At 44.1% G+C, this 23,227-nt stretch overlaps 1 protein-coding gene across 3 annotated transcripts in view; it reads left to right on the top strand.

Annotated features, from left to right (window-relative positions):
* Positions 1 to 23,227, top strand: part of ZNF827 (zinc finger protein 827) — a 191,814-nt gene that overhangs the window by 151,315 nt on the left and 17,272 nt on the right. For all 3 annotated transcript variants that reach the window (XM_018061580.1, XM_018061582.1, XM_018061581.1), the window contains exons 9-10: positions 18,875 to 19,012; positions 22,737 to 22,908. In XM_018061580.1, the coding sequence (XP_017917069.1) occupies positions 18,875 to 19,012; positions 22,737 to 22,908 (310 nt within the window). The remainder of the gene's footprint in view (positions 1 to 18,874; positions 19,013 to 22,736; positions 22,909 to 23,227) is intronic.

The raw sequence follows: 23,227 nt of genomic DNA, 5'->3' as shown, positions 1-23,227 counted from the left end.
CTCCAGAGATACTGTTTGCACAAACAAGTGAAAACCTATCTGTGTATCTGCACGTATCCATATTTATTTTTGGAACATTTATTCTTAAGCAGCCCTCTACTTCAAAGAATAAAGAATCTCCTTTCAAGCCGATCCCTGAAACTGGGAAATGAAGTAAGAGGCTCTTTCCTCCATGGTTACAGATGGCAAGTTTTCAACCCTGTGGAATTAAATTGTTGCCTCCTTTTTGATTTAACAAGATAAAGAAGACTTTGGCTATAGAGGACCCTTTTGAATGGACAGACACTGGGACCCAGGGAATGGTTCATACTGGAGTTTATTGCCGCATCGAGCAGGTCATTTCATCTGCATATAGAGTGTGCTGTGCTTAGTCGCTCAGTCGTGTCCAACTCTTTGTGACCCTGTGGACTGTAGACTGTAGCCTGCCAGGTTCCTCTGTCCATAGGGATTCTCCAGGCAAGACTACTGGAGTGGGTTACCATACCCTCCTCCAGGGGATTTTCCCAACCCAGGGATCAAACCCAGGTCTCCCGCATCCCAGGCAGATTCTTTACCATCTGAGCTATCAGGGAAGTCCATCTGCATATACAGACATGGTCATTTCACCACGTGGGCCAAACGCACAGGTGCCCAGGATCAACAACCAAGTCTCTCTCACATATGTTTATATGCTTTGTTGGCTGACAGGCTCCAAATTCAATTGAAGGGGACTTAGAAGCCTTAGTTGAGGAGCCACTGGTGTAATTCATCCCACTCTAGCTGATCAGGTAGAGCAAAGAATTTCAGAAAAGACAGTTGCTCTCACTTCCCTTCTTATAAGTTCCCTTTGCCCCCCTACACAGGAGCCTGATCAGATCGGATTTAGCTCTTCGACATTCTGTCACTTAGGGCAAAAATGATTAGCTTTGGGACTTATCTGGTGGCCCAGTGGTTAAGAATCCTCCTTCCAGTGCAGGGACTCAGGTTGGATCCCTGGCTGGGGAACTAAGATCTCACATGCCACAGGGCAGCTAAGCCAGCGCACCACAACTCCTGAGCCCACGTGCCTCAGCTCGAGAGCCCCCATGCCGCAACTTAGACCCGACTCTGCCGAAAATAAACAAATTTTTAAACAAGGTTAAAAAGGCATACTTCTGACGGTCCTGGTGCCTAAGTACTGTGGTTAATATTATCTATAAATAATGCAGTGAGGGAAACAGACACAGTCACTCTCTGTAAGCAGCTGATGGTGATTCTAACTGTGTGGTTGAAAGGCTTAGTCTAGGTTTCAGAGTTTACTATTAATGTTTTGGCTAAACCTTCGCTTTGGAAGGGGAAATAGGTTCCATTGGAGACTCATTTCTTACCCGTGGTCCCCTGTCAGACCAGTATTTAGGCCTTGGTGTTATTCAGTGTTCTGTTCTGCTGAAGATGCTACTGGCTTCCGTAATGGTAGAAATAGTTCTGTGAATTGGGTCTTGACTGGTAAAGAGCCTTTCCACTGGCCTTTACGGGTGTTTGGTATGGGTGTGCTTTTTCAATGAGAAATGAAGATCTCCAGGACGTTCACCTGGCACTGTCTCCTGTGAGATGAGATTGTGACCACATTTTCAGCTCGGACCACACCAACAGAACCTTGAGGCAAATCATATGCCAGAAAAGCAGGCGTGCACTGTTGTAATTGGAATATGGCAGTGTTCCAACACGCGGAGCGTTTGTGGGTTCCCATATTAATATTAAATGCGAGACTCTTTGTTCTTGCAGCATTAAGGTTGCGAATGTGCACATGCCAAAATTGGGAAGGAGCAGAAAACAAGATTCTCATGGTGACATCTGTTCTCCACCATGTACATGTTCTGTAGTACAGTGTGTGGTTTGAAGACTGATTAGATATGCAAAGCCTTTGGTATGTAGTGTGATTAAGAACCTGAACTTCAGCCTGTTGGGGAGGCAGAGGGATGAGGTGAGGAGGGCAGTGAGCCAAGACTGGTTCTCTCTCAGTCCGGATCACTCTCAGTCCAGATTTTACTGTCGGATTCTAGGCAGGCGATTAGCCGGCCCACACCTCAGGTTCTCTGTAATTTAGAAGCAGTAGTCGGAGCTTTCACTTGGTTCCCAGAAGGTGGGGCCAAGATTCTGCAGAGGGTGTCTCCAAAGGATGTTGAATCTCTGTCATCATATTGGGTTGGCCAATAAGTTCGTTTGGGTTTTTCCATAAGATACAGCAGGAAAAACCCAAGCAAACGTTCTGGCCAAGCCAATAGTTTGAGGTGGTGACTTTCTGTCATGGGTTAGGACGTGGTGCCGCGCTGGACAGGCTGGGGCTTCTCAGCCTTATCTGTTTGCAGGTGCTTTACATTAATTGACACAAGTCATGCATATTTTCTCTCTTTTGCCTGTAACTGGTGAAATTTTAATCAAATCAGCCAATATTTATTTATTGTCTATTGTATTTAAGATCGATGTCAGAAGAGAGGCTAGGAAGAGATGCTTTCAAAAAGGACCAAGTCAGGATATATGAGAAAAAATATATACCAACCTACAGTAATACAAGGCACATAAGTAAAATATAGTTCATTTTCAGTATGGAGTAGGGTTGTGTCTCCATGTTGCCAAATTTATTATTTGATTTTTCACAATTTTGATTTGTAACTGAAATAGTGCGTTAATATTTTTGTATTTCATTTGTTTGTTTTTCAGTTGGAAAAGTGAAATGGAAGGAAAATATCCTTTTTTTTTTTTTTTTTAATTTCTCCTCTTGCTCAGCTACTTTGGAGTTGTATTACTGAGTATTTTCTGTTCCTTAACATATCCTTAGGCTATTGGATGTTTACATTTTGGATTTGTGAGCTGAAAATCCTTTTCTCGATCTATCCTTAAATGATTAAATAGAAGGGGTTTCAAGTTTTCATTTAGTTATTCAGTTCAGTTCAGTTCAGTCACTCAGTTGTGTCCAACTCTTTGCAACCCCATGAATCGCAGCACGCCAGGCCTCCCTGTCCATCACCATCTCCCGGAGTTCACTCAGACTCACGTCCATCGAGTCCGTGATGCCATCCAGCCATCTCATCCTGGGTCGTCCCCTTCTCCTCCTGCCCCCAATCTCTCCCAGCATCAGAGTCTTTTCCAATGAGTCAATTCTTCACATGAGATGTCCAAAGTACTGGAGCTTCAGCTCATTTAGTGATTAGGTTGGTGCAAATGTAATTGCAGTTTCAAATCATGAATTTTAAATCATTATATTGATAACTAGACTCAAACACATCTTTACTAATCAAAATAGGAACCATTACAATAAACACGTTTTTGCCAACCAGAAATAAGTTTGCTTATTCCTGTAGCATAAAAATCTGTGCTTTCGGATTCAGCCAACTCTTGGAAAGTATTTTCTTTTCTTTCCTTTATTTATTTATTTTTTTTACTATTTCATTAGCACTTTAAATTCACAAAGAGTATATGCTTAGCTGTATTCAGCTTTTTGAAATGAAGATTTTAAAAGTGCACAAATCTTTAAGGATGCAGTGAACACGGCACAGTGTATGAACCAACTAGACAAGCTAGCTGCTGCTGCTGCTGCTGCTAAGTCGCTTCAGTCGTGTCCGACTCCGTGCGACCCCATAGACGGCAGCCCACCAGGCTCCCCCGTCCCTGGGATTCTCCAGGCAAGAGCACTGGAGTGGGTTGCCATTTCCTTCTCCAATGCATGAAAGTGAAAAGTGAAAGTGAAGTCGCTCAGTTGTGTCTGACTCTTAGAAACCCCATGGACTGCGGCCCACCAGGATCCTCCGTCCATGGGATTTTCCAGGCAAGAGTACTGGAGTGGGGTGCCACTGCCTTCTCCAGACAACCTAGAGGGTGGTGTAATATGTATTTAGGAGCCAAGCCCTAGAATTGGAGGGAATCCCCACCATTTAGGACTGAACAGAGAATTGGTTGCTGACAGGCTCGACCCTCGACTTCAGACTTGAAAGACAAACCGAGGGGGTCTGTGAGTGCATAAAACCACTGAATTCAGGGCAAGTGGCAATAGGAGTGGCCAGAGTCCGTTTGGATTGTGGGGCCAGTCTGAAGTGAGCTGGGGTGGCCAGAGGCTGGAAATGTTGTAACCGAAATCCAGGATCCATAAACGGTGAGCAGCCATCTTCTAAACTTCGCTTCGTTCCAACCCCTAAGATGACTTTCCCAAACAAGGGGAAAGCGTTTTCTGGTTGTAGTTGTAGAAGCATTTTCTTGTTGATTGTGGAAGCATTTTCCCTGCAAAAACTTGTCGAGATGCTGGAAGAAACAGTTGTCAGTTGGCGAGAGGGCAGGTGAGCACGGCAGCCGGTAGGGCAGCGTGCGCACCTCCTGCAGTGCTGGCTGTGCGACGTGCAGCTGGGCATTGCTGTGGGGAAGAACTGGGCCCTTTCTGCTGACCGATATTGGCTGCAGGCGTTGCAGGTTTCGGGGCATCTCATTGGTTTGTTGAGCATACTTCTCAGATGTAAGGGTTTCGCCGGGATTCAGAAAGCTATAGTGGATCAGACTGGCAGCAGACCACCAGACAGTGACCGTGACTTTTTTTTGCTGCAAGTTTGGCTTTGGGAAGTGCTTTGGAGCTTCCTCTCAGTCCAACCACTGAGCTGGTCATCACCAGCTGTCTTAAAAAATCCACTTTTCATCATACATCGCAATCCGGTCAGTAAATGGTTCGTTGCTGTCATGAAGAATAAGAGAACAGCACTTCAAACCAGTGATTTTTCTGGTCAGCTCACGAGGCACCCGCTTATCGAGGTTTTTCACCTTCCCAATTTGTTCAAATGCCAAATGACTATAGAATGGTCAGTGTTGAGTTCTTTGGTAGCTTCTCGTGTAGCTGTGAGGATCATCGAAGCTGATTGGTCGTTATCAGCTTCCGATGGCCCACCACCATGTTCCTCATTTCAAAGCTCTCGTCTCTTTTGTAAAACTTCTTGAACCACCACTACGCTGTATGTGTGTTAGCAGTTCCAATGCCAAATGCATTGTTGATGTTGTGAGTTGTCTTCAGTGCTTTATGACCCATTTTGAATTTGAATAAGAAAATCACTCAAATTTACTTTTTGTGTAATGTTACTTTCCTAGTTTAAAATAAATATAAAATAAACAGCAAGGAAAAGTCATTAGCAAAAAAAACATAAAATGAGAAATGTGAAATAAAAGGATGTATAACAAGCCATATTTATTTAGGAATGTATTCCAATATCAAACAGCAAATTTCAACAATGCAAAGCCACAATTACTTTTGCACCAACCTAAGCTGGATTAAAGCTCAACATTCAGAAAACTAAGATCATGGCATCTGGTCGCATCACTTCGCGGGAAATAGATGGGGAAACAGTAGAAACAGTGTCAGACTTTGTGTTTTCGGGCTCCAAAGTCACTGCAGATGGTGATTGCAGCCAGGAAATTAAAAGACGCTTACTCCTTGGAAGGAAAGTTATGATCAACCTAGACAGCATATTCAAAAGCAGAGACGTTACTTTGCCAACAAAGGTCCGTCTAGTCAAGGCTATGGTTTTTCCAGTGGTCATGTATGGATGTGAGAGTTGGACTGTGAAGAAAGCTGAGCACCGAAGAATTGATGCTTTTGAAGTGTGGTGTTGGAGAAGACTCTTGCAAGTCCCTTGGACTGCAAGGACATCCAACCAGTCCATCCTAAAGGAGACCACTCCTGGGTGTTCGTTGGAAGGACAGATGCTGAAGCTGAAGCTCCAGTACTTTGGCCACCTCATGCGAAGAGTTGACTCTTTGGAAAAGACCCTGATATTGGGAGGGTTGGGGGCAGGAGGAGAAGGGGACGACAGAGGATGAGATGGCTGGATGGCATCACTGACTCGATGCACATGAGTTTGGGTAAACTCTGGGAGTTGGTGATGGACAAGGATGCCTGGCGTGCTGCGATTCATGGGGTCACAAAGAGTCGGACACAACTGAGCAACTGAACTGAACTGAATATATTAATAACAGTAATGCCCTACATTTCAAATGGGCTTCCCTGGTGGCTCCACTGGTAAAGAATCTGCCTACAATGTGGGAGACCTGGGTCCAGTCCCTGGATTGAGAAGATCCCCTGGAGAAGGGAACAGCTACCCATTCCAGTATTCTGGCCTGGAGAATTTCATGGACTATATAGTCCATGGGGTTGCAGAGATACAAGTTCAATTCTTCAGATACCTTATGGATAAAATATGTGTTTGGCAGAGGATTAAATTTACATTAGACCTTCCACACTGTAGCTGCATTCTGTTCTTTAACAGGGATGTTTGTGTCTAAGGCAGCTGGATAAGGTTGTACTTTCATCTGAAACCATAAAATGCAGACACTTGCCATCTAGGAATGAGAAAAATTAAACACATGACTTTGGCTTCCTTAGAACCTACTAAGTCAAGGTCATCAGCTATCAGCCTTTTTCTGCTTTGAAACAGAGATTAAAGATCCTTCACAAAAACAGGGTGGTGCCTGAGGAACATGCTGGATGTTAACGTGCAGTATAAGGGAAGCCAGAGCACGCACTCTCCCAGACTGGGGGTCCTGGGCTCAGATCTTAGCTCCACCTCTTAGCAGCAGTGTGAGAATGCGCTGATGTCTTAAGTATCCTGAGCTTTGATTTTTTTTTTTTCCATCCATACAGCGAGGATATGGCTTCCGAGGTGGTGCTAGTGGTAAAGAACCCACCTACTAAATGGAGATACAGGTTCAGTTTCTGGGTCCGGAAGGTCCCCTGGAGGAGGGCATGGCAACCCATTCCAGTATTCTTGCCTGGAGAACCCCATGGACAGAGGAACCTGGTGGGTCCATACAGTCCATAGGATCACAAAGAGTCGGACACGACTGAAGTGACTGCACATGCATTGCACACAATGAGGATAACAGTGAGAACAAGTTGCCTTGAGGATTAAATGATACAATGTAAATAAAAGACGTAGCTATAGTGCCTGGAAGAACATAAATGCTATGCGTTTGCTGTGCTCGGTTGCTCCATTGCGTCTGACTCTTTGCAACCCCATGGACTGTGAAGTCCATGCAACCCCATGGACTGTAGCCTGCCAGGCTCCTCTGTCCATGAAAATTTTCAGGCAAGAAATATTGGAGTGGGTTGCCGTTTTCTGTTCCGGGAGATCTGCCCAACCCAGGGATCAAACCCTGATTTCTTGGATCTCTCGCATTGGCAGGTGGATTCTTTATCACTGCTCCACCCAGGAAGCCCAACATAAGTGCTAAGTAAATCCTAACTAGTTGTATTTATAGTTCCTCTTTCGTGCATGCGTAGGTGCTCAGTTGCTTCAGGTGTGTCTGACTCTTTGTGACCCCGTGGACTGTAGCCCACTAGGCTCCTCTGTCCATGCGGATTCTCCAGGAAGAATACCGGAGTGGATTGCTATGCCCTCCTCCAAGCGATCTTCCCAACCCAGGGATCAAACCTGTATCTCTATGTCTCCTGCATTGGCAGATGGGTTCTTTACCACTAACACCACCTGGGAAGCCCAGTTCCTCTTTCAGCTACATCTAAATCCACAGCTTTTTCCCTCATTAAAGACAGGCCATGAATAAATCATTGACAGTGATATTATTGTGGAGATAGCCTGTTTTATTTATTTAAAAATAAAATGTTTGCCAATAGTGTTGCTTATTATCATTGGTAACACACTGTCAAAGCTGCCAATCATTTTAACATACTTTCATGGGAAAATACTATTCACAGAGGTACTTCCCAATCCCATATTGGTAAGCCCTACCTGAAGAAGAAGAATTAAAAAACCCAACAAACAGAAATCTTCATCACATAAAAACATATAACTTTGCTGAATCAAATAGATAGTATTTCTGGTCCAGGAGAAAAATATTTGTGATGAGTGTTGCCTTCAAATGTTAAATCTACCGTCATGTAACACAAATTGTATAATGTGCTAAAACTCAAGGTCAAGAGAAAGAGAAACTGAAGGGTTATATTTTCTGTTAATACAGAATTCAATAGATTGGGAGCAGAGAGAAAAGAAGACTGAGAATTTGGAACTGGATGTGGTCACGCAAGAATACTGCAGTGTCTGGAAACTGATAAGGGCTTTAAGGAAATTTAGAAATCTTTAAAGGAACGGACGATATGATCAAGGCTTGTTCATAAGAAAAGAGAGCTAGAATAATTGGGACGACCAGCGGATTCCAGTCTCAGTGAAGGGAACGGCAGAATCCCTAGGGGCTTACTTGGATACTATTTGGAAATGACTGTGACTTGAATTTAAGAAGAAACATTGAATATTTTTAAAATGCTCTGTAGGCATGATCCATAGCACATCATATAGTATTAGCAGTAAATGAACACGCTTCTTGGCCTTTTGGCTACAATCACACGTAGAAGTAAATGAACATTAAATTCTTTGGTATTTTAGAACTTATTTTAGGAAGTCTAAAATCTATGTTAGAGTATTTTAGAAAGTTTAAATTTTTTAACAATGTTGATCTGCTTTTAGCTTATTCATTCTCTCCTTTATTCAATAAATAAATGTGTAACACTGAGTTCAGCAATATACAAGGGGGAAAAAGATGATTCTCCCATTTGTCCTAGCAATGGTAACGTTTGCCCGCAAGATGTTCTCATATGTGCCCATACTTGATGATAATCTGTAGAAGAAAACTCTTCTGGATAGAGAGATTCACCGTCACCTAATATAGTCATAGGGTAGCACCACACTTGAATGCCGGTCCCGTTTCTAAGAAAAGTGGAAAGAACAGTCATTGTAGGGTCTTATTCTGGGGCCAGTGAAAGCCAGCCTGAAAGGATTTTGTTAAAATTCACATAATTGGTGCTCAGGTTTTTGATATCCAGCAACCCATCAGAAGTAAAGACCTAGAAGGGCACCCACGAGGAATCAGGCAAGAGAAGGAAGGTGGGGGCTCCACATTTCACCAGTCTCTCTCCGTCTAGCCCCTGGGGTCAGTATTTGGGTTGCCCCAACAAACTGCCCTTTAAATTTATGCTGTCCTGATGCTTCTTCTTTATGGCTGGTGAATTTAGGAAAATTTAAATTGGAACAAATCGAGATTGTAGCAGATAGATTTGTCTGTGGCGAAATAAATCAGAACCCTTGAATTTTCTTCACTGATCTTGTATAACTGTGTAATGTAATGAGTGGTTGCGGGGTTGGGCTTTGGAGCCATATAGACTTGGGTTTGGGCTAGGCTGTCACTTACCAGCTGGGAGAACTTGAATTCATTGTTCAGCCTCCCTGAGCCTGATGCTTCTTTTTTTGTAAAATGGGAATGGTAACAATAGTATCTCACCATAGTGCTGTTATAAGTCCCTATATAATATGTATACATGCATAGTACAGTACCTGGCACAGTGCTAAATCCTCCACACACGAAGCCTATGGCTTTAATTATGCATTATCTTCTGAACAGACCTTTTTTCCCATTGGAGTATCCTTGCTCTACAATGTTGCGTTAATTTCTGCTGTACGGCAAAGTGAATCAGCTATGTGTATACATATATCCCCTCCCTTTTGGACCTCCCTTCCACCCGCACCCCACCCCTCTAGGTCACCACAGACCACTGAGCTGAGCAGCCTATGCTATATAGCAGGTTCTAATATACTTTTAAGAAACTCTGATGCTCTTTTGCATAATGAAGATAAGCTGCCCAAGTAGTATGAATCTCATTGACCAGAATCATGTTTTAGGGCTACACCCTACCAGCAGTGGAAACTGGGAAGGGAAATGCATGCTTTTTTTTTTTTAACGAGGCACAGTGCTCCCCTAAAGAAAAAAATTGTAGCTCTGCTAGCTATGGAGTAAGCAATGAGCAGTGTCTGCCACAAAGACACAAGAATGACAGCTCCCAGGCCTGATGGTTTTCTAACAAAGATTTGTGAATGTTCTCCACATTGGGACATTCTGAGCATTCTTAGCATTTGCTAAGACTTCCAATCTTATCATCATCATTAAGAAGAGAAGTATTCACTGGTCTGTGTAACTGGAAAGAATAAAAACCAAAGCCTCTTGGCTGTCACTCCTGTGTCAATATTGTCTGTTTGCTTCCATGTTGCAATGTAAAATTTGGTTGCCATTTAGTTCACCTGTTATGATGTTGGGGGTATGATGGTCTCATTTATTCAATAAGCATTTATGGAGTGTCCACTGATCTTGGAAATACAAGTAGAGGAAAAATGTAGAAGCAACATCCAAATTCGTACAGATTTCTAGTGGATTGATTGATAAGGTGAGGTTATATAGAGGTGAGGGCTTCTGAACTGAACTGAAGTTTGAAATGATCCCCCAAAAGAGATCAAGACCATGAACTCTTTTATACCTGAAAATCTCTGCCCGGTATTTTTAATCAAGCGCAGATTGACTCTTGCTAAATTCTGCTAGCTTAGCTATTCCTTGATCTGACATCTTGACGAGTAGAAAATCCCTTAATTTGGAAAAGTATTTGGAATCGTCTTAAAGGGAAATTTGGTTGCACCAAGACCTGCAGAGAGGTGGTTGTAGGGAACCTAATAGATCTGTTTGGTTCAGTTCAGTCACTCAGTCGTGTCCGACTCTTTGCGACCCCATGGGCTGCAGCATGCCAGGCTTCCCTGTCCCTCACCAACTCCTGGACCTTGCTCAAACTCATGTCCATCGAGCTCGTGATGCCATCCAACCACCTCATCCTCTGTTGTCCCCTTCTCCTGCCTTCAATCTTTCCCAGCATCAGGGTCTTTTCCAGTCAGTCGGTTCTTCGCATCAGGTAGCCAAAGTATTGGAGTTTCAGCTGCAGCATCAGTCCTTCTAATGAATATTCAGGACTGCTTTCCTTTCGGATTGACTGGTTTGATCTCCTTGCCATCCAAGGGACTCTCAAGATTCTTCTCCAACAGCACAGTTCAAAAGCATCAATTCTTCAGCGCTCAGCTTTCTTTATAGTCCAACGTTCACATCCATACATGACAACTGGAAAAACCATTGCTTTGACTATGCAGACCTTTATCGGCAAAGTAATGTCTCTGCTTTTTAATATGCTGTCTAGGTTGGTCATAGCTTTTCTTCCAAGGAGCAAGCATCTTTTAATTCCATGGCTACAGTCACCATCTGCAGTGATTTGGGAGCCCCCCAAAATAAAGATCTGTTAGGACCTGCCAGATTACCCTAAGTTGCAATGACCCTTACAAGAAATTTGTAAAGAATATAGAACTGCAAACACTATAGCAAAGATGCTGCGTGTGTGCATGGTGCAAGTCGCTTCAGTCGTGTCCAACTCTTTGTGACCCTGTGGACTGTAGCCCTTCAAAGCTACTGACCCCCAAAAAGTCCTAAAGCATGACTGGCCCTCCTTAATTCACAAGCAACCCTCAGAAGGAAGCAGCTTGTCTTAAGCCCATGAAACCAAAGGACAGAACCAGCAGGGAAAAGACTTACCAGAAAAACCACGTGCCATGCCTGGGAATGACCGGATAGGTTCTAACCTATAGAAGAGTATGGACTGTAAATGCCAAGGGTTTCAGAAGTTCATTTGAGATATGCCTCGCAACTCTCCAGGCTTGATGATGAAAGAGAGAATCACAGTACCATCTGTCATCACGGAAAACCCAAGGGGCCCAGAGCCTCTTCCACATTGAGCAGCTGATGCGGATTTAGTCAATCTGGACAGTTATTTATGTGTTGAGGTCACACTTTGGCCAATCTTTTGCTTACGACTTTAACCAAATAAAGCCTTCTCTCTCCACGTGTCTCTTGCCAAAGTCAGGTTGAGAGATGGTTCTTTGAGAGGATTATTTTGGCAGGAGATACAGGGATCCTCTCACACAAACACAGTAACCAAGCCTGATGATACACCAGGCAGGGAGCTAAATGTTGTTAAAGCTGAGAAGCAAACTAAAGTCCTTTCCTTTGCCCCTCTTGTTCTTTGAGAGGTTTTGCTTGTTTTTAACAAAAATGTTCCCCAAATGTCAATGAAAGGCCCAAAGAGAAGTAGTGTACCTCAGAGGGGCTTGGCTTTTAGAGTTTTCCCATTTGACCTTCCTCTTGCTCTTTCTTTGTTCTCCTTCATGACATACTGGTCTCTAACTTCTCTGTGGCTGGAAATAGACTAGGCTGACACCTTGAAGAAGAGAGATTTGATGTATACACATCCTACTGTGTAGCACAGGTTAGCACCTCTACTCAGTGCTCTGTGGTGACCTAAACGGGAAGGAAACCCATAAAAAGCAGGATAAATGGATACATATGACTGATGCACTTTGCTGTACAGCAGAACCTAACACAACATTGTAAAGCAACTATATTCCAATTGAAAAAAAAGAGAGAGAGGTGGAAATAAATCGTAGTTTCTGTGAATCGTTGCTAAATTACATATGTCCACTTGTAACCAAGAATTTAAACTCTGAGCCAAAACACAGGAGGAGAAAGAAAAATCCCTTCCTTGTTTGTTGTAAACATTGTCTGTGATTCCATGTGGTTTGGAGGAGCTTCAGTGAGACCCAGTCTGGTCACTGCACTCTCAGAGTCACTAGCCAGGTACCTGAACAATTACTTCAGTCCTCTGGGCCTCGGTTTCCTTATATGTAAGAAGAGAGAACTGAACAAAATGATCCTTAAGGTTCTTCCCTGAGCCTTAGTTATGCTGGAAACCTTGATTCTCTTATTCAGACCTGTACATGTTGTGAGGTGCAGTGAGATGGAAGAGGCCCTGGAATTCTATGCTTCGTTTCATCCTCCTGGAAATGAAGGAGTTGGAGTCAAAGAAAGCTGAGTCCTCTACTGGATCCGATGTTCTGCCACAAAGAGTTTGATGAAGCTCCCTCCCAGTCTGTACCGGATGGGTTTATTGCATGGAAATTTTTGGAGAAATACTTGATGGACCTGCACATAAAATGAGACCTGTCCCCTCAGATCACTAGATCACAAGAGGCGAGTCTGGCATCCTATCTCTTGGCGGTTGAGCCTCATCATTTTGAATGAGGGTTCTCAGTTCACCACAAAGCGGAGGAGCTAAGAGCCTTATACCGGGACTGCTAAGATGGGGTGACTCTCCAAATACCCTCTTTCTATATTCTGAACCATACTGTAGGAGACAAAAGTGCTTGCTCCTGTATACCTAGTTATTACCTCACTTAAAACAAAAATGTATTTAAGGAAGAGGGAAAGATCCAAATGATAATTCAAAGCGAATATTATGGGTGGAAAAGTAGAGAGAAAAACATCCACTCAAATAGTTCCAAGTAGCCAGGAATTTATGGGAACAATTTATGGATATCTCAGGAACCAGAGTATAAGAAGATAAAGGGAAATAAAATGCTTTGTAGGAGACAGAATCCTCTGAGACACTGTATTAAAAAGTATCAGTTCAGTTCAGTCGCTCAGCCATGTCCAATTCTTTGCAACCCCATGGACTGCAGCACACCAGGCTTAATCTTTTAACTATTTTGCTATAAAGGAAATGAAGAAAATTATTCACAGCTTCTTAAAATAATGAAACTAATATTAAGGAATGTGGAAATAAGAGCAAATTTTAAAAAATAATATCTGTATTCCAAATTTTGCACTGATTACAGAGCAGTTAGTGTTATGTGAATTTTTCTGTTATGTGTTATGCTTCAATTAAAAGTTTTTAAAAAGCAAATTTCTTAATTTAAAAAGTTTTTTTTTTGAGGGGAACAGAAGATCATTAAGACGGAAATATGCTCAGCTGGCTGTACACTTACTGCTGTTGACAGTGAATACGGAGGGTTCTTTACGGGATACAGGAATTTTGGAATACAGCTTGTCAAAGGCAGACCTAACTTCCAAAGTCCTCAGTTAAAGAGTAATCATGGGAGGAGTTTCAATTAAGAGCATCGTAAGTAAAAGAAAACCCAACTGACAGTGGCTGGAACAAATAGTGGTTTATTTTCCTTATCTAAAAAGTAAGTCCAGAGTGGGTGGTTTTGGCCATCTATTCAGCTACTGGAAGATGCCATCCAGGACCCTTCCGTTTCTCCATACTTAACACGTTGGCTTTCACCTCAGGCCTCATATGCCCCAAATGGCTGCCATGACCCCAGACATTGTCTCTGTGTTCAAGGAAAGAAAAAGAAGAAGGCCAACACCAAGTATATCTTTCTCTTTATCAGGAAAGCAAAAGCCTTTTTATTGGTCATAACTTTAGCACGTGACCACCACCCCTCCACCCCCGCCAGCTGCCTCTACAGTGGGAATTAGGGAGAGGAAAGTTGAGAATGACTGTTGGATTAACCAAAAGCAGTGTCTGCCAGAGAATGCATCTTGAAGAGAATAATCCTGGAGCTTGTTATTGGGAAGAAGTAAGGAGAGAGGCCCTCTGGGGATATGGCTCAGGACTGCAAACATTTCTAATAAAAATCATTAAATCATGGTTTTGGGGTTGAGTTAAGACACCATTCAGAAAGCAAATAGCCTTATTTTTTTACCCTGAATTGGCCATTAGCTTTAACTAATGCTGTTTCCAAGCCTCAGTCTTTCACAGTATAAAATAAAATAATGTTTATTTCCTGCCAAACTTGGGTCCTTTCATTCAGTCATTCACTTCTTCAACAACCATCTACTTCCCACCTGCTATGTATCAGGTCTGTGCCTATGCCCAGGATGAATAAATAAATCCTCCAGAACCCCCTCCCTCAATGACTCACCTTCTAATTGGGAGGGGAAGCCAGAGAATATAATTACTGAGCACTGTCACATGTTGGACTCGCTGGGTGCTCTGTGTTAAGATGATGCGTATAATACGTTAACAGAAGGGACGCGGGAGCCTGGTGGGCTGCTGTCCATGGGGTCGCACAGAGTCGGACACGACTGAAGTGACTTAGCAGCAGCAGCAGCAGCAGCAGCAGCAGATATGTAGACATGATGTAACAGGTAAGGTGGTGCAATCGTGTATCCAAGAAAAGTGCTTTGGGACAGAGAAGGGGAAGGACACATTGCCTGGGGAGCTGGGAAGGGCTTGACCAGGGAGATGCGGTCTGAGACAGGGCTGGATAATGAGCTGGAGTCTGTGTGCAGAAGAGGCACCAGAGGCAGGGAGTCGCTTCTGGTGGAGGCATAGCTGATTCGAAAGCGCTGAAGAAGGCTCCAGAGGGACTAGCTTGTTTCCGAAAGGAGAGTCGCTCACTCCCCTGAGCCTTTGGGAAGGCGAAGTGGGGAGGTGGCTGGAGTCAGTGTGTGGACGATCTTAGGATCCCTGTGCAGGAGGAGTTTGGCCTGTTGTAGCCACTGGGAACTCAGGACGAGACGTGACCTGCCTTGTGCCTCAGAAAGGTCATCCGGGAATCTCCAGGAGGGGCTAGTGGAATGGTACCCGTGAGTCTGTTTAGGAGGCTTTGGCAGTGTTCCTGGTGAGCGATGATGACTCAGTTAAGCAGTAGCCAGGCCAGTTCCTTTGGTCTCTGGAGGAGGAGATGATGGAGCACGGTACCTGTGACTATGAACCGAGCCGAAAGATGCACACCCTAGGGGCACTTGCCACTTGTCCCCACAGTGGTTTTCTTAATGTAGGGCTACAGTCTGTATCACTAATGCAAAGAAATTTGTATAGGCCTCACATCCATTTCTATAAACATTTATCTATAGGGTTCACAATTTAAATAGTTTACAGTATTTTTGGTAACTTTTGATCCTCAAGAGCTGCAGGGCAGTGCTTGGATCTCTTCCAGAATGTGTCCTGGAGAGCTGGTGGCCCCAGCTGCCAGGCCTCCATGGTCCTGGAACCAGCCCTGCTTCCAGAAGGCAGACAATGGTCCTAAAACGTGGCCTTGCAGGGCGTCCGTCACATTCAGCTATCGCTCTCGAACCAGGCGGGCAGCTTTTGGATGTGCTAAAAGACAGAGAGAGGGAGGGAGGAATCAAAACAGATTCTGAGGTTTCTCTCACAGCAGGCAGGTGACACCATCCCCAGGAAACGTGGAAGAACGTGGCATCCCTTGGGCTCCATTTCAGCTCTGGTGAAAGAAGAGCAAGTCTTTGATTCCAGTACTTGTTTGGGCAAAGTTCTAATTCTCCTCTTGCCCCTGCACCTCCATCCCCAGCCTCACCCCATGTTCTGGGATGTGCGATGGCCTGCTTCCCTTGTTCCTGTGTGTGAAATGGCAACAGGTGGCCAAAGCAAACGAAGACAGCAAGGAGGGAAGGAGCTGGTCCCTGGACAGGGCTTGGGGCCCAGGCTGGGGCGGGCAGGGGCGCTGACCCGGGCTGAACACCCCCACCTGCCTCACCATGTCTGCAGGCAGTCCTGCTTCCCCACAGCACAGCCTTCGTGGTTCTAACCGCTTTCTAGACCAGTGGAGGCGATTGGACTTTTCATGACGCTTCAACCTCTCAAGCATGTGACTGATACTTGAAAGAATTACTAAGAGACTTCTCTCTTTATAATTGCATCAGCTTGTTCAGTCTGTGACCCAATTAGTTCATTCTTGTTGGGAGTGTATTGGAAGACCCTGTACCCTCTTGATCTCTCCTTATAATTATTACTACCATCCTCCTTTGAAGCCCTGTTATGATTACACACTTCAAAGCTACTAAAATGCCCTCTCATGCCGTGTGTGGAAATGCTCACAGCCCGGACTCAAGGACAGTTATCCGAGGGTGGTTCTTGTCCTCACATATCAGAGCCCATAGCTCCCTTTGCCCTTTCTTTCCTCCACAGCTCTGCCTCTTCCCCTGCAGAGGTTTGTAGTCACACATTCCCGCTCTAATAAGAAGACTCAATCTTGTCTCTGAGGCCCAAAGAGCCACATTTAACAAACAAGGATCAATCAATACATGGGCCTTATCAGTGTTAGGATTGCTGGCAGGTGCTTCCCAGCAAACATTTTTGCAGTTTCACCATCAGTCCCCCGCCCCTTCCAAACATACATTCATATTTGCCTTCTGTCCTGAGATTACACTATCTGGCAAGTCTGAATTCAAATGAAAATTGATCCAGTTGACTCACCCAAATGCAGGTGGAAGCCTGTATTTGTATCTAGGAAACAGTTTCACCAAACTGGGGGAAATCAGGTTCTTTGTTCTGATGTTTGTCTCTGCCCGGTGGTCTGAATGTTTTCACCTGCTTGATTTTATAGAAAGTTCCTTCCACCATTTAAAATTATGGCCACGTGGTATCTGGTTGTATAAAGCACCACCGTGCTGTAGGAACAGTCACAGTAATTTACTGAGATGAAGGACAAGATACTGACTCAGTAAACTATTTGTCTTGCTCTTCAGGGCGAGGCTGAAAGCTGTAGTGGGCCCAGACAAGTGTCCTCATGAAAGTGTCCCCTTCCCCCTTTTGGTGACTCTGTCACCTGTCCCCTTATCTTACTGTTGAAGGAATGTTTATGTAATCCTTAAGTTCCGTGAGAAGCAATATGGGCCTCCCCTGGGGGCTCACTGGTAAAGAATCCACGTGCAGTACAGGAGAGGTGGGTTTGATCCCTGGGTCAGGAAGATCTCCTGGATAAGGAAATGGCAACCCACTCCAGTGTTCTTGACTGGAGAATCCCATGGACAGAGGATAGATGAGAAAATTAAAGGTAACCTCATGGATGATGATGAGAAAATAAACCCTTTTTAAGATGTCAAAAGAAGGTATTAAGGTCCACGCTGGTCATTCATGGCTCTGAATTACTTACAGATAACTTGTGGCTCTCATTTTCCCAAGCATCATGAGACCTTTGAGGAATTTCTGGTTGTATACTCTTTCATGAGGGCGTTTTATGTGGAGTAGAGTCTGACTCCACTCCGGCTGCTGTAACAAAATACCATAGACTGGGTAGCTTATAAACAATAAAGATGTACTGCACACAGGCCTGGAGGCTAGAAGCCCTCCTAGAGCAGGGTGCCGGCATGGTCAGGCAAGGGCCCTCTTCCAGGACACGGACTGCCTACGTCCTGCTGAGTCCTCATATAGCAGAGCGGGCAGGGAACCCTGTGGGGCCTCTTTTTTAAGGACCTAATCCCACTCGTGAGAATGCACCCTCATGACCTAATCACCTTCCAGGGACCCCACCTCTGAAAAACCACCACTTTGAACATTAGGGTTTCAATGTATGAATTTGGGGGGACTCACATGTTCAAACCATAGCAAGTAGTACGCAGTTGTCATCCTTGAGTCTGTGTGCCACTGGTTCCTCATTAAGGATTTTGCACAACCCAGGACATAGGGCAAAACGTTTTGGGCGTAAAGGAAAATGAAAGTGTAATCCTTTCAATAGATTGGAACCATCTGTTTTTACATCAGAATCTGAGCTTTGGCATTCTTGATTTACTGTCTGATGGCAAGAGTCTGCAGCCTTCCAAGATGGCGCTAGTGGTAAAGAACTCACCTGCTAACACAGGAGATGTGGGTTCAATCTCTGGGTTGGGAAGATCCCCTGGAGGAGGAAAGGGCAATCCACTCCAGTATTCTTGCCTGGAGAATCCTATGGACGGAGGAGGCTGGCGGGCTACAATCCATGGAGTTGCAAAGATTTAGACATGACTGAAGTGACTTAGCACACACTCACAGGCAAGAGTCTGCATTTCTGGAATTTTAACATGCAACTCAACCGTTCACTCATTGAGCACCTTTTATAGAGTGCCTGCTGTATCTGGAGCAGAGTGCTAAGCCATGCTGTCAACCTGCTGAAGGGCTGGGTCCACAGACCTTTAGTGAGGAAGGAGAGAAACCATGCGAGACTTGACTAAAATAGGGATCTGTTTGCCACCACAGTTTTCAAGAATGGCCTTCTTAGAGACAGGAGAGGAGCATGAAGACCAGAGGTTGCTTGTAGTTTACCAGCCACCATCTTTAGAAGGAAGCCTTGGCTTAAGTTGAATGTTGAACATTAACTTGAATGTTGACCAGGCTGAAACGTGTTTCCGTCGCCTTGTTTATTCCTCACACTGCTTTGTTCTTTTGGCCCAGAAACAGAAAAGATAGTCCTCGAGGCAGGAAACGGGTTGCCCTCCTGGAAATTCAACGACCAGCTCTTCCCCTGTGACGTGTGCGGGAAAGTATTTGGCCGACAGCAGACGTTGTCCCGACACCTGTCTCTGCACACAGGTGAGTCGGGGCCTTCCCCCTCTGGACCACTGGCTTCTTCATGATCAAGAATCTGTGTTTCTGAACTTCTGTGGCAGCCCAGTGGTTAAGAATGCTTCCAGTCCCGAGGTGTCAGTTCACTCCCTGGTCAGGGAACTAGGATCCCACACGCCCCTTGGTGTGGACAAAAAAAAAAATTTTTTTAATTAAACCAGGAAGTGGTATAAATGTTTTTATCCTGACCTTTTCAAGTCATTTTACCGGATACGTTCAGATAAGGCTCTCGAAAGGAGCCTTCATGTACTAAAAGGATCTGTTGCATTCAAGGAGGATTGATGAGAAAAGATTCACATTTAGGTGTGTTCAGGTGAAATTTCTCAACTGTAAGGAGTTTATTGCTCTTGTCTTGAAGGCATAGGGGGTGGGTGACTGCACTCTATCTTATTGGGTTCATCTCATTGTGGTAGGTGGGAGGAAGGGGAAAGAGCACCTTGGTGGAGAAATAGTGTCTGTCTTTATTTATGCATAATAAGAGAATTATGGTTGATTCTGAGTGTTGGGAAGTGGAAACCCCAATAAATAGTAACTTAATCAATGCAACACTAATAAGCTAGGACAAAAAGAAGTGAGGTAAAATCAATATTAAACAGAAAGCAAGATGGAAATAAGAAAATGAGGTGTTTGAATTTTTACACTGAAGATCAGCCTTGTTGAAAAATTCAAATGTGTCTTGTTTAGAGCAAACAGAAAATGATAAAATAAAAGTTTTATATATCACACAAAACAAAAAAGCAAGACAGTATTAGTATAAGACTAATTTTCTCTTTATGTATCTATTTTTTAATATTTTGAATCTTAAATATTAAACCAGTAAAGACTAAATTTAGTCATATACTTAGCCACAAAGAAAACTTTCACTTGTTCAAAAAAGTAGAATTTCTGTGTGCCACATTCTCTGAATATACTTCAATGAAATTTAAAATAACCAAGGGTCCATAAAATGCCCTACCTAATCAGATCAAAGGAAATGAAGAAAATCGCAAATTCCAGACATCTAGGAGGAATGAAAGGGGAACATTCATACCTAAACCTGGGACAAACAGCTGCAGCTCTGGACTGAGGAACATTTATGGACTTAAATGTTTTAATTAGAAGGGAAGAAAAACAAAAATAAAGTAACTTAGCACTCATCATAAAGAATTAGTAAAAGAACAAATTCTAGGAAGAAGATCATAAATGGATAAATCCCCTTAAGTCTGTTTAAGGAAAAGAAAGGAGGCAAAAGTATTCAAAATTAGTAATGAGAAAGGAAGCCTAACTCTTCTTTTATACATTTACGGTTATTACAAAATGTTCCCCGTGTTGTACAATGCGTCTTTGAGTCTGTCCCACACCAGTAGTTTGTACCTCCCACTTCCCCACCCCTAACTTCCCCTCCCCTCCAGCAGTAACCACTAGTTTGTTCTCTACTTCTGTGAGTCTGCTTCTTTTTTTGTTAAATTATTTTGACAAAATAACTTTGCTTTATTTTTAGATTCCACATATAATCGATACTATACAATATTTGTCTTTGTCTGGCTTATTTCACTTAACATAATACTCTCCAAGTCCATCCATGTTGCTGCAGATAGCAAAATTTCATTTATTTTTATGGCTGAGTAATATTTCTCTGGGGGTTCCTCAGTGGTAAAGAGTCTGCCTGCAGTGCCGGAGATGCAGGTTCAATCCCTGAGTCGGGAAGATCCCCTGGAGGAAGGCATGGCAACCCACACCAGTGTTCTTGGCTGGAGAATTCCATGGACAGAGGAGCCTGGTGGGCTACAGTCCATGAGGTCGCAAAGAGTCGGACACGACTGAAGTGACTTGGCATGCATACACGCAGTATTTCATTGATGTAGCTACCGCATCTTGCTTATCCACCCATCTATTAATGGACATTTATGTTGGGAAGCCTGATTTCTAATACAGATGTTATTAAAGAATTACTGGAAAATAAAGGCAACTCGGTGGCAAGGAAAAAAAAAAAGCTGAAAACTTTAAATGACATAGATAATTTAAGCAAAATTTCCAAAATTGACCGAAGCTGGTGGGAAGAAACCTGGACCGTAGCCCGCCAGGCTCCTCTGTCCATGGGATTCTCCAGGTAAGAATACTGGAGTGGGTTGCCATGCCCTCCTCAAATAAACTGGTTGCCAAAGGGGAATTTGGAAAGATGAGGAGACAGTATTAATACAAAGTATCAGGTCCAGAAACTTTTCCAGCTGGGTTCTTTTTTAACCTGTCAAGACTAGAAAATTCTGATGTTGTTAAACTACTCCAAATGATAGAAAAAGATAACGACTTTCCTGGTGGTCCAGTGGTTAAGACTCCATGCTTTCACTGCAGGGGATGAGGGTTTGATCCCTAGTTGGGGAGCTAAGCTCCCACATTCCACAGGGGCTTGGCCAAAAAAAGGAAAAAAGAGAAAGAAAGCTCAATGGTTCACTTTGTGGAGCAATTGTAACCTTAATACCAAAACTTAACAATCTTAATATCAAAGCTTAACAACCTCGCTTATTAATAGAAATGCAAAAATTCTAAAGAAAAGACTATTCTCTCTACATGATAGGGCTGCTCCCCAGCCCTGCCTGAACCCAAGCCACCAGCACCTCAGATGTTGGGGACCACCTATAATAATAATAATACCTTAAATTTTGTGGCAGAAAAGCTTTTTTCTTTGCACTCTACCCCGTGATGCAGGTAAGACAGACAGGTATTTTCTTTAAGGCAAGCCCTGCATTACAAAGTCAGAACTAAGGACAGAAGAGGAAGTTGTTTTCTTCCTCTGCTGCCATCTGTTATCTTTTGCTGTACCTAAAAGCAAAGGCAGCTCCTTTTACTTTAATTTACTTGATTAGTCAGATGAATTCAGAATGCCACTCTGAAAATGGCCCTGAAACATTGTCGGTTTTATGAAAGGGATTCTTTTAAGAAATATAATTAAAGTTTTTTATTTTATTTATGTACCGTGAAAATTTCCAATTCAATTATTTCATCTGATTCATTACCCCCCCCACCCCGCACCTTAATTTTCTTTGTGTTTATTTCTTGACTGACCCAGGCCTGGAGCTTAGGGGAAATGATGGTATGTCGCTTACATGCCAGCCCTGGGCAGGCTGATTCCCATGCCCTTCCTCAGCTCAGCACCCTCCCTGGACCCACACACCTGCGGGCTTGGATACACACACACACAGTATTCTTGTAGCCTGTATGGGGCTCACGTTATCAGGAAGAGAGGCCTATGGGTATCCAGAAAAAAGCAGATGGTGCAGTCGCCCTGAAATTTTCTTTTATCTTTGAAAGTATCAACGTAGGAGCCACGAGGTGAAGGCTTTATGTGCGTGTGTGCTCAGCTGTGTTCGTCTCTTTGCAACCCCATGGACTGTAGCCCAGCAGACTCCTCTGTCCATGGGCTTTCCCAGGCAATAAAACTGGAGTGTTGCCATGCCCTCCTCCAGGGGATTTTCCCCAACCCAGGGATGGAACCCGCATCTCCTGTGTCTCCTGCAATGGCAGGCGGATTCTCTACCACTTGCTCCATCACGGAAGACTCTAGATATTCACAGTTCCAGAGAGTCTGCTTCGTCCCCACTGGAAATGAGATTTGCGCCCTCCTGTCCTGGATACCGCTGAGTGGCCTTTTGCAAGGTGTTGGGCTTTCATTTCTGAGCGTGGTTTGGGTTTTCTCCTGTCCCTTCTCCCCCAGAGGAAAGAAAATACAAATGCCACTTGTGCCCCTATGCTGCTAAGTGCCGTGCGAACCTGAACCAGCACCTGACCGTCCACTCGGTGAAGCTGGTGAGCACGGACACCGAGGACATCGTCAGCGCCGTCACGTCCGAAGGCAGTGATGGGAAGAAGCACCCTTATTATTACAGGTGAGCCGCCGGTGGAGCCCGCCAGGCTGGGCTGCCCAGACTTTCTTGAACACCCCCGCATGTCTGCTAGGGCACACGTGACAAAGTGTCTCGTTTCAGCCTCAGGGCTGAGCTTCCTTTTAATATTGACTTTGCTTGGATTGAACCCTGTGTGGCGCTGACTCCTCTGCTGGCTTGGGTGGCCGGGAAGAGTTAATTAAAAGGGAAATGGTCATGGAGGTGGCGCTGTGGGGTGGGGTCCGGAGAGAGGAAGGCTTGGGGTTTTTAGCTGGGAGGTCCCTACAGCTGGGAAGCTCCCGCCTTTATCACTGATCAACTC

This window comes from Capra hircus, chromosome 17 (genome assembly GCF_001704415.2).
Source record: "Capra hircus breed San Clemente chromosome 17, ASM170441v1, whole genome shotgun sequence".
Taxonomy (NCBI): Eukaryota; Metazoa; Chordata; class Mammalia; order Artiodactyla; family Bovidae; genus Capra; species Capra hircus.
Note: the sequence above shows the minus strand (reverse complement) of the source record. Positions and strands in the feature narration are given on the sequence as shown.